The sequence below is a fragment of the Salmo trutta genome, unplaced genomic scaffold, assembly GCF_901001165.1.
Source record: "Salmo trutta unplaced genomic scaffold, fSalTru1.1, whole genome shotgun sequence".
Taxonomy (NCBI): Eukaryota; Metazoa; Chordata; class Actinopteri; order Salmoniformes; family Salmonidae; genus Salmo; species Salmo trutta.
The window spans coordinates 287,714-299,983 of NW_021822458.1; the positions used below are offsets into that span (position 1 = coordinate 287,714).

General features: G+C 47.8%; 1 protein-coding gene across 1 annotated transcript; it reads left to right on the top strand.

Annotated features, from left to right (window-relative positions):
• Positions 1 to 7,878: 7,878 nt before the first annotated feature.
• LOC115182340 (osteopontin-like) lies at positions 7,879 to 11,729 on the top strand. Its single transcript, XM_029743957.1, has 2 exons — positions 7,879 to 7,887; positions 10,947 to 11,729. Exons 1-2 carry the CDS (start codon positions 7,879 to 7,881, stop codon positions 11,727 to 11,729), a joined length of 792 nt encoding a protein of 263 aa, XP_029599817.1.
• Positions 11,730 to 12,270: the final 541 nt, after the last annotated feature.

Sequence of the window (12,270 nt, forward strand, 5' to 3'; positions counted from 1 at the left end):
ATTATTAATACACTATATATCTGTAGGTATTATTAATACACTATATATCTCTCCTCTGTAGGTATTTGCATGAAAGGGCCTGAAACTTGGAGATAATGGGAGAGGAAAAAGAGATGGACTGAGATAAATAGTGATGTAATGATGGAGAGAGAGATAAAAGATACAGTAGGGATTGGGCATTAAAAGCAGTAAGTCAGTGGAGAGGGAGGGAGGGAGGGAGGGAGGGAGGGAGGGAGGGAGGGAGGGAGGGAGGGATGTGGGGGTAGAGAAGTGATAAGCTGGTGTTCTGACCTGCACTGATAGAGCAAAGAGCGTTCAAACATTAAACCACGAGAGCTTTCACACACACACACACACACACACACACACACACACACACACACACACATACACACACACACACACACACACACACACACACACACACACACACACACACACACACACACACACACACACACACACACACACACACACACACACAAACACACCTACACACACACTGTTACGTGACCCGCTAACAGCATTTACAGTGTTTACTGGCCCTGGTCCATTGTCCCTGAGCTAAAACAACCACTGGGAACATTCAGAGGATTGGTTTGTCAAAGATCTCTTGTATGCATGCAGACACGGCATGGACAGATTTAGTCTGTGAGTTAGTTCTCAGAATGCCACCGATCCAGAGGGTAGAACCCACTAGGCCAGGGGTGCTCAACTTTTACCATATGAGGTGTGGAGACACCTGGTGTCCCAGGTCTAAATGATTCGAGGGGAACAATGAAGAAATGCAGTGGAACTGGCTTCAAGGTCCAGAGTTGACTTTGAGGGCACTAGGCCATGTCTTTACAGAAGAGGGGAATCCCTTTTCTAGTTCTGCAGATCCCCACTAAATCAGAACAGGTGTACTGCAGAAATGAGCTATAAACACACTACCATTCATGGTTCAGAAAACTAGCCACCATTTTGCCACCAAAAGCCCCATCATAATAACAGAACATTCGCAATCTGAAAAGGAACTTTTGGTGGCAGGAGAATTGTGAATTCCAAAGTGAGTTTGTGGTAGCTATGCAGGCTACAGGCTAAACGTGAGTCTCTATCTGGCATGACCAATGTGTCAAGGATTAGTGGAACAGGAGCGACAGAGGGTTAAAGATCACAGTCATCCGTGATCAGTCATCAGACCAGGATATGTCATCATTAAGCCCAGACTCTGTTTTTTCCTTCTGTGTTTCCTCTCTGTCCCAGTAGTCTCACTGACCCTCTCTCCTGATCCCCGTTACCTTCCTCTCTCACTCCCTCTTTCTCTCTCATTTCTTACCACTATTCTCGCTGTCCCTCCCTCCCTCTCTCTTTGTTTCCCACGCACACACACACGCACACGCACGCACACGCACGCACGCACGCACGCACGCACGCACACACACACACACACACACACACACACACACACACACAGGAGAGTGATTGTTTCCTTTTGGAGACAAACAGGACGTTGTCGTTGGTGTTCTGACCTGTCACTGATAGAACAAACAATGCTCACAAATGAGAGCGTTCACACACACACACACACACACAAACTAGCCAACTACACAAAGAGAACACTGTTTGGTAACAGAAAAAGGGAGCAAAGGGAAAGGTAAACACCGGATGGACGGATGGGAATAAAGGAAGGACAGCGAATGGAGAGGAGAAAGAAACGATTGATCTTCAGTGACCTAGAATCTATCTGCTCCCAAACTGTTTTTGTGCCATGAACAATCTAATAGCTTGTGAATGTCTGTGTGACAGTCTAGAACAGATCATCAAAGCATTGTTTCATCCCAGTCTTTCTATGTGACCCAGAAGGAATTGTTTAGCACCTCGTAGGATCCAACCTACCATTTGGTATTTCAGAGTGTAAATAAATACCATTTGGTATTTCAGAGTGTAAATAAATACCATTTGGTATTTCAGAGTGTACTGTACACCGATTGTCTTTCATTGGATTATGTTTTCCATTGATGACGTGTGTTAACTATGCTGTATTTTTGTGCATTTTATAGTATTTCTACACAAGGCAAAGAAGTTCTAGATTGCACCTTTAGCAAGCCAGTGGATTCATGTGTCCAGGCCTGTGGTAGAGGAGGAGTGAAGAGGGTTGGAGGAGGTGTAGTCCCATTACTGTGGTAGAGGAGGAGTGAGGAGGGGTGGATGAGGTGTAGTCCCATTACTGTGGTAGAGTAGGGGTGGATGAGGCGTAGTCCCATTACTGTGGTAGAGGAGGAGTGAGGAGGGGTGGATGAGGCGTAGTCCCATTACTGTGGTAGAGGAGGGGTGGATGAGGTGTAGTCCCATTACTGTGGTAGAGGAGGGGTGGATGAGGTGTAGTCCCGTTACTGGGGTAGAGGAGGAGTGGATGAGGTGTAGTCCCATTACTGTGGTAGAGGAGGGGTGGATGAGGTGTAGTCCCGTTACTGGGGTAGAGGAGGAGTGAGGAGGGGTGGATGAGGTGTAGTCCCATTACTGTGGTAGAGGAGGAGTGAGGAGGGGTGGATGAGGTGCAGTCACATTACTGTGGTAGAGGAGGAGTGAGGAGGGGTGGATGAGGTGTAGTCCCATTACTGTGGTAGAGGAAGGGTGGATGAGGTGTCGTCCCATTACTGTGGTAGAGGAAGGGTGGATGAGGTGTAGTCCCATTACCGTGGAAGTGGAGGAGTGAGGAGGGGTGGATGAGGTGTAGTCCCATTACTGTGGTAGAGGAGGGGTGGATGAGGTGTCGTCCCATTACAGTGGTAGAGGAGGGGTGGATGAGGTGTAGTCCCATTACTGTGGTAGAGGAGGGGTGGATGAGGTGTCATCCCATTACTGTGGTAGAAGAAGGGTGGATGAGGTGTAGTCCCATTACTGTGGTAGAAGAGGAGTGGATGAGGTGTAGTCCATTACCGTGGTGGACAAGGTGTAGTCCCATTACTGTGGTGGACAAGGTGTAGTCCCATTACTGTGGTAGAGGAGGGTTGGGTGAGGTGTAGTCCCATTACTGTGGTGGGTGAGGTGTAATCCCATTTCTGTGGTGGATGAAGTGTAGTCCCATTACTGTGGTTGATGAGGTGTGGATGAGGTGTAGTCCATTACTGTGGTGGATGAGGTGTAGTCCCATTACTGTGGTGGATGAGGTGTGGATGAGGTGTAGTCCCATTACTGTGGTGGACAAGGTGTAGTCCCATTACTGTGGTGGATGAGGTGTAGTCCCATTACTGGGGGGGATGAGGCGTAGTTCCATTACTGTGGTGGACAAGGTGTAGTCCCATTACTGTGGTAGAGGAGGGGTGGGTGAGGTGTAGTCCCATTACTGTGGTGGGTGAGGTGTAATCCCATTTCTGTGGTGGATGAAGTGTAGTCCCATTACTGTGGTTGATGAGGTGGGGATGAGGTGTAGTCCATTACTGTGGTGGATGAGGTGTGGTTGAGGTTTAGTCCCATTACTGGGGGGGATGAGGCGTAGTTCAATTACTGTGGTGGATGAGGTGTAGTCCCATTACTGTGGTGGATGAGGTGTAGTCCCATTACTGTGGTGGATGAGGTGTAGTCCCATTACTGGGGTGGATGAGGTGTAGTCCCATTACTGTGGTGGATGAGGTGTAGTCCCATTACTGTGGTGGATGAGGTGTAGTCCCATTACTGTGGTTGATGAGGTGTAGTCCCATTACTGTGGTGGATGAGGTGTAGTCCCATTACTGTGGTGGATGGGGTGTGGATGAGGTGTAGTCCCATTACTGTGGTGGATGAGGTGTAGTCCATTACAGTGGTTGATGAGGGAGGTGTGGATGAGGTGTAGTCCATTACTGTGGTTGATGAAGGAGGTGTGGATGAGGTGTTGTCCCATTATAGTGGTTGATGAGGGAGGTGTGGATGAGGTGTAGTCCCATTACAGTGGTTGATGAGGGAGGTGTGGATGAGGTGTAGTCCATTACTGTGGTTGATGAGGGAGGTGTGGATGAGGTGTTGTACATTACTGTGGTGGATGAGGTGTAGTCCCATTACTGTGGTGGATGAGGTGTAGTCCCATTACAGTGGTTGATGAGGGAGGTGTGGATGAGGTGTAGTCCCATTACAGTGGTTGATGAGGGAGGTGTGGATGAGGTGTAGTCCCATTACAGTGGTTGATGAGGGAGGTGTGGATGAGGTGTTGTCCCATTACTGTGGTTGATGAGGGAGGTGTGGATGAGGTGTAGTCCTATTACAGTGGTTGATGAGGGAGGTGTGGATGAGGTGTTGTCCCATTACAGTGGTTGATGAGGGAGGTGTGGATGAGGTGTTGTCCCATTACTGTGGTGGATGAGGGATTTTATTTGATTTTATTTGGATCTCTTTTAGTCCCCATTTGGACTAATCTTCCAAGAGTCCTTAAACATTAAAATACAATTTATAATACGAACACATTTTCACATATAACACACTATTACAAACATACATAATATACTAACATAATGACCCAATAAATACTCAATCTAAAAAATATTGATTCTTCATCTACTATAGTCCCACAACATTTCTATGTATTATATTTAAATCGTTTTAAAATAATGTTTTTATTTAAATAATTGCAAGGTTTCTGGTTTGCTCAGTTAATTGATTCCATTTCTTTATTGCTCTAAATTGAAATGTTATTTTGCCTATTGCTCTTTTCTGTCTGGATAACACATAGAGGGTGGACAATCTATTCCTAGTATTTACAGAATGTCTGTCTCTTACCAACTGAATACCGTTGTGAATAGAACTTGGCCGTTTTAAATGATGTATATTATGAACTAAAATAAGCATGTTTTTTTCAATTATCTTGTCGATAGCCTTCCCTGTGTCTCAGTTGGTAGAGCATGGTGTTTGCAACGCCAGCATGGTGTGTGCAACGCCAGGGTTGTGGGTTTGATTCCCACGGGGGGCCAGTACAAAAAAAAACAATCCTTGCTGCTTTGTTCTGTTCAATCTGCAGCCTCCTAACTTCACTTGATGATGCATTTCCCCAGACCACAGAACAGTAGTTCACTTGACTCCCAAGTAATGCTTGTGTTATTTGCTGAATAATTTTTTCTGGTAAATATTTAGCTATCCTTCTGATTATGCGTGCAGTTTAAATATATTTTTTACATAGATGAGTTATTTGAGATGACCATGATAAGTAATTGTCTAGCTGCACTCCCAATAGTTAGGTTTCTGCCACTTCTTTAATTTGTACTCCTCCCATACTTAATTTTATCCATGCTGTTTTGGCCTTTTCCTGGTGGAACAGACCAACATAACTCTGGTTTTCTTTGTGTTTAAAACAAGTTTGTTTTGGCAAACCCACTTCCAGGGAGGTGTGGATGAGGTGTTGTCCCATTACCTCACCACATGCAGATCCTGGAGCTGAGTTAGAAGAACAAACAGTACAATGGATAAAGTGAGGTAAGCAGAAGATATGTTTCTGGATCAGGTTAACAACAGTGTCATGTTGTGTGTGTGTGTGTGTGTGTGTGTGTGTGTGTGTGTGTGTGTGTGTGTGTGTGTGTGTGTGTGTGTGTGTGTGTGTGTGTGTGTGTGGACTGTAATTTGAGATAACAGTACCAGTGGTGTCTAGTCTACTGGACTATGTGAGCAGCAGGTATGAGGTCACCTTTTAACATGTGATAAGACCTGGACAGTCCCTCCCTGAAAGTTAGACATTCTACCCTCCCAATTTCTCTCTCTCTCTTCCTCTCGCACCATACAATAACATGTCTCTCTGTGAGCTGTGCTGGTATCCATGTCTCTCTGTGAGCTGTGCTGGTATCCATGTCTCTCTGTGAGCTGTGCTGGTATCCATGTCTCTCTGTGAGCTGTGCTGGTATCCATGTCTCTCTGTGAGCTATGCTGGTATCCATGTCTCTCTGTGAGCTGTGCTGGTATCCATGTCTCTCTGTGAGCTGTGCTGGTATCCATGTCTCTCTGTGAGCTCTGCTGGTATCCATGTCTCTCTGTGAGCTGTGCTGGTATCCATGTCTCTCTGTGAGCTATGCTGGTATCCATGTCTCTCTGTGAGCTATGCTGGTATCCATGTCTCTCTGTGAGCTGTGCTGGTATCCATGTCTCTCTGTGAGCTGTGCTGCTGTCCATGTCTCTCTGGGGCAATGTGGCATTGCCCTCTCTCTCTCTCTCTCTTTTGTGGGCAACCAAAGAAAGTGTGTGTGTGCGTGTGCATGCACGTGTGTCTAAACAAAAGCTAATCCTGTCCATGATTTACTGTATCTGTATCTAAGGGAACACAACAAACAATAAATACTATATTCTCTAGGTCTTGTTTTTCCTTTCTCACCAACAAAATATATTGAAAACATCCTTTTTTTACAGGCTGAATGGATGTTTCCACAGGGATCATATGAATGGCCAAGTCGTCAATGAATCATTCCTGCTTTCTATGGTTTGGCCCTGTAGGCCCACTCAACCACCAGATAAGAACTTCTACATGTTTTCAGTGGTGTGTGTGTGTGTGTGTGTGTGTGTGTGTGTGTGTGTGTGTGTGTGTGTGTGTGTGTGTGTGTGTGTGTACATGCATGTGTGATTGCATTCATTCCTGAATTTTGAGGACAAAGAATTCACTTTAACAAACTGCCGTCTGGTCTTCTGGGATATAGACTTGTATTAACTGGTTACTGTTTCTCTGAGCATAAAAATATTTGAACAGCTACTGCTAAGATAAAGACATTATAGTCTGCTATTATTACCACTCAAAGTCTGATATATCAACTTGTTATTGTACAAACACATCTCCAACTCCTGACTCAAAGTCCCCTCTCTGTCTGACAGCCCTGGACCTTGGACATCAATACAAGGAATATGATTTGAGTAAGATAAGGGAAATGTACACTCTTATCTCACTCTGCCTTTCTCCTTCACTCTCTCTTTCTCTTGCTCTTTCCTTATCACTTCTGGAGGAAGGTGTCTATGTGTGTAACGCACGTACGCTCTCACACGCGTGACACATTGAGCAACCACAACACTATAGACGTGTGGAGGGACACATTCTACACACAAACACATACACACACATTTCTGTCACACACAAACACATACACACACATTTCTGTCACACACAAACACATACACACACATTTCTGTCACACACAAACACATACACACATTTCTGTCACACACAAACATATACTACACACACATTTCTGTCACGCACAAACACATACACACATTTCTGTCACACACAAACATATACTACACACACATTTCTGTCACACACAAACACATACACACACATTTCTGTCACACACAAACACATTCAAATACACAACACTATACTGTATACTTGTCACGTCCTGACCATATTAAGATGTTATTTTCTATGGTAGAGTAGGTCAGGGCGTGACAGGGGGTGTTTTTCTATGTTTTCTATTTCTATGTTCATGTTCTAGTTTTGTATTTCTATGTTGGTTTTGTTTGGCATGATCTCCAATTAGAGGCAGCTGGTCCTCGTTGTCTCTAATTGGAGATCATACTTAAGTAGGGTTTTTTTCCACCTGGGTTTGTGGGAGATTAATTTTGAGTAGTGTATGTATCACCGCTGTGTCACGGTTTGTTGATTTGTCATTCAGTTTATTTATGTATTGCATAGTTTCACAGTATAAATAAAATGTGGAACGACACACATGCTGCACTTTGGTCCGCTCCTCCTTACGACAACCGTGACAGAATCTCCCACCACAAAAGGACCAAGCAGCGTGCCCAGGAGGAGCAGGGATCCTGGGGCCGAGAGAGGAAAGAGTGGAGGATGTCCTGGACCTGGGAGGAGGTAATGGCAGGGGACAAGACCCTGCCATGGAAGCAGGTGGAGACAGTGAGGGAGGAACGGCAACGTTACGAGGAACTAGCACGGCAATGACGGAAGTACTAGAGGCACCCCACAAAAAAAAAAATTGGGGGGGGGGGGGGCACACGGGGAGATTGGTAGAGTCAGGGTGGAGACCTGAGCCAACTCCCCGTGCTTACTGTGGGGAGCGAGTGAAGAAGCAAGCACTGTGTTATGCGGTGATGCACACTGTGTCGCCAGTGCGCAATCACAGCCCGGTGCGATCTGCGCCCCGCATTTGCCGAGCTAGGTTGAGCAATCAGCCAGGAAGGGTGGTGCCAGCTCAGTGCTCCTGGTCTCCAATTTGCCTTCTCGGTCCAGGATATCCTGCGCCGGCGCTGCGCACTGTGTCGCCAATGCACATTCACAGCCCAGTTCGTCCTGTGCCAGCTCTCCGCGTTTGCCGGGCGAAAGTAAGCATCCAGCCAGGATGGGTTGTGCCAGCTATACGCTCGAGACCTCCAGTGCGCCTCCATGGTCCAGTATATCCTGTGCCTGTCCCACGTACCCGGCCTCCAGTGAGTCTATCCAGCCTGGTACGTCCTGTTCCTGCTCCCCGCACTCACCCTGAGGTGCGTGTTACCAGTCTGGCGCCACCTGTGCCAGCCCCATACATCAGGCCTCCAGTGCGCATTCCCAGTCCAGAGCTTCCGGCGACAGTTCCCAGTCCAGAGCTTCCGGCGACAGTTCCCAGCCCGGAACCCCCCTGAGACGGCCTGCAGCCCGGAACCCCCCTGAGACGGCCTGCAGCCCGGAACCCCCCTGAGACGGCCTGCAGCCCGGAACCCCCCTAAGACGGCCTGCAGCCCGGAACCCCCCTGAGACGGCCTGCAGCCCAGAACCCCCCTGAGACAGCCTGCAGCCCGGAACCCCCTGAGACGGCCTGCAGTACAGAGCCTCCGGCGATGATCCACGGTCCGGTGGCACAGAAGCAGAGGGATCAGCGGGCGGAGCGGGGATTACGCCCCAAACCAGAGCCTCCTCTGTTGGAGGATCCGCGGGATATGAAGGTTATGTGTACTGCACCAGAGCCGCCATAGACAGTAGTTACCCACCCTACCCTCCCTTTTGTTTTTTGTTTTTGGGGGGGGGTTGTTTTGTTTAGGTGCAGTCGGAGTCCGCAACTTTGGGGGGGGGGGTAGTGTCACATACTGACCATAGTAAGATGTTGTTTTCTATGGTAGAGTAGGTCAGGGCATGACAGGGGGTGTTTTTCTATTTCTATGTTCATGTTCTAGTTTTGTATTTCTATGTTGGTTTTGTTTGGGATGATCTCCAATTAGAGGCAGCTGGTCCTCATTGTCTCTAATTGGAGATCATACTTAAGTAGGGGTTTTTTCCACTTGGGTTTGTGGGAGATTCATTTTGAGTAGTGTATGTTTCACCTCTGCGTCATGGTTTGTTTTGTCATTCAGTTTATTTATGTATTGCATAGTTTCACAGTATAAATAAAATGTGGAACGACACACACGCTGCACTTTGGTCCGCTCCTCCTTACGACAACCGTGACAATACTTCTATAACACTATACCACTCACACACCTATATTGGCATGTGTTATGTGTGTGTTTTACATGTGTGTTTTATGTGTGAAGAAAGGCCCGTTTTACATCCCATAATACATTCCAGCTGTTTGTTGTTGCAGCAACCCAGACTGACAGGAGCCAGTAGGAAGCAGGGACTAATTACTGTCTCACACCCTCAATCTATCTATTTCCCTTTCTTTTTCATTCCCCTCCATCCCTCTCTCTATCCCCTCCACCCCTCTCTCTATCCCCTCCACCCCTCTCTCTATCCCCTCCATCCCTCTCTCTTTCCCCTCCATCCCTCTCTCTTTCCCCTCCATCCCTCTCTCTTTCCCCTCCACCCCTCTCTCTATCCCCTCCATCCCTCTCTCTTTCCCCTCCACCCCTCTCTCTATCCCCTCCATCCCTCTCTCTATCCCCTCCACCCCTCTCTCTATCCCCTCCACCCCTCTCTCTATCCCCTCCACCCCTCTCTCTATCCCCTCCATCCCTCTCTCTTTCCCCTCCACCCCTCTCTCTTTCCCCTCCACCCCTCTCTCTATCCCCTCCACCCCTCTCTCTATCCCCTCCACCCCTCTCTCTATCCCCTCCACCCCTCTCTCTATCCCCTCCACCCCTCTCTCTATCCCCTCCACCCCTCTCTTTTCTCCAGTCATTTACCTCTTTATCTCCTCTATTTGTCTCTCAACTTGTATATCTTTCTCTGTCACCCTCTCTCTTTCTCCCTCTATGTTTTTCATTATATCCCTCTGTCTCTCTGACCCTATCCAAGATAAGGGATGAGATTGATGTTTGCAGCAGTTAACAGTAAATGTCCTTTAAGCTGTCTGTTCTTAATGCCTCTGCCCCAGTACAGATTTAAGGCGCTGGGATCACACTGTCTGTCTGTCGGTCTGGTGAATACAACTTACAAGTCCAAAATAATTGTAGCTCTTTTGCACACACACACTGTCCTCTTCCCCACTAGCTCTCATTAGTACAGCACTTAGCCGCTGGCTTGGGGTCTTATAAGCTGTTCGGGCATCCATGGAGCTGCCCCCTTGGGGTACTGCTTAAGCAGGGCTTAGCCTACTATTACCCTGTCTGGAACGATACGGACCACAGAACTGGGTCAGAGTGTACCCATTCAGATGGACATTGGCACAATATATTGGAAACACACAAACACACACACACTCTCAAACACATACTGACAAACACACATATACACACATTACTGTATACACAAGAACACAAACAGGACAACTCTTTTTATGCCAGACAAGACCAGTCATACAGTGTAAGAGACTGATATACATACTCCACAGTAACCCTCCCACAGGAGACAGAGACAGTCTTGGTGTTGATTGAGCTCATGTGTCCATCTGCTGTTCTGCCCTGTGAGAAACGATACAGGCAGACGTACAAAGTGCCTTAACAGTCAGATACACGTGTCTTACGCAGTGTCTGGCCCCAGAATAACACACACACTAACGCAGGAACACCTAAATGACACTCACCCCACCCAAATCACCCTTTCACTCAACCCCCAAACCCCAAACACTCCACCGCTATGCATTCACCCCACCCAGCTAAACACTGACTCAGAACACACCACCCAGCTAAACACTGACCCAGAACACACCACCCAGCTAAACACTGACTCAGAACACACCACCCAACTAAACACTGACCCAGAACACACCACCCAGCTAAACACAGACCCAGAACACACCACCCAGCTAAACACAGACCCAGAACACACCACCCAGCTAAACACTGACCCAGAACACACCACCCAGCTAAACACTGACTCAGAACACACCACCCAGCTAAACACTGACTCAGAACACACCACCCAGCTAAACACTGACCCAGAACACACCACCCAGCTAAACACAGACCCAGAACACACCACCCAGCTAAACACTGACTCAGAACACACCACCCAGCTAAACACTGACCCAGAACACACCACCCAGCTAAACACTGACTCAGAACACACCACCCAGCTAAACACTGACTCAGAACACACCACCCAGCTAAACACTGACTCAGAACACACCACCCAGCTAAACGCTGACTCAGAACACACCACCCAGCTAAACGCTGACTCAGAACACACCACCCAGCTAAACACTGACTCAGAACACACCACCCAGCTAAACACAGACCCAGAACACACCACCCAGTTAAACACTGACTCAGAGCACACCACCCAGCTAAACACTGACCCAGAACACACCACCCAGCTAAACACTGACTCAGAACACACCACCCAGCTAAACACAGACCCAGAACACACCACCCAGCTAAACACTGACTCAGAACACACCGCCCAGCTAAACACTGACTCAGAACACCCCCCCAGCTAAACACTGACTCAGAACACACCCCCCAGCTAAACACTGACTCAGAACACCCCCCCCAGCTAAACACTGACTCAGAACACAACCCCCAGCTAAACACTGACTCAGAACACCCCCCCCCAGCTAAACACTGACTCAGAACACACCACCCAGCTAAACACAGACCCAGAACACACCACCCAGCTAAACACTGACTCAGAACACACCACCCAGCTAAACACTGACTCAGAACACACCACCCAGCTAAACACAGACCCAGAACACACCACCCAGCTAAACACTGACCCAGAACACACCACCCAGCTAAACACTGACTCAGAACACACCACCCAGCTAAACACTGACTCAGAACACACCACCCAGCTAAGCACTGACCCAGAACTCACCACCCAGCTAAGCACTGACCCAGAACACACCACCCAGCTAAACACTGACTCAGAACACACCACCCAGCTAAACACTGACTCAGAACACACCACCAAAGACCCATAACATCCAGAGCAAATTCAGACTCTGTGACGTCATAGTTTTATGACCTGACGACAAC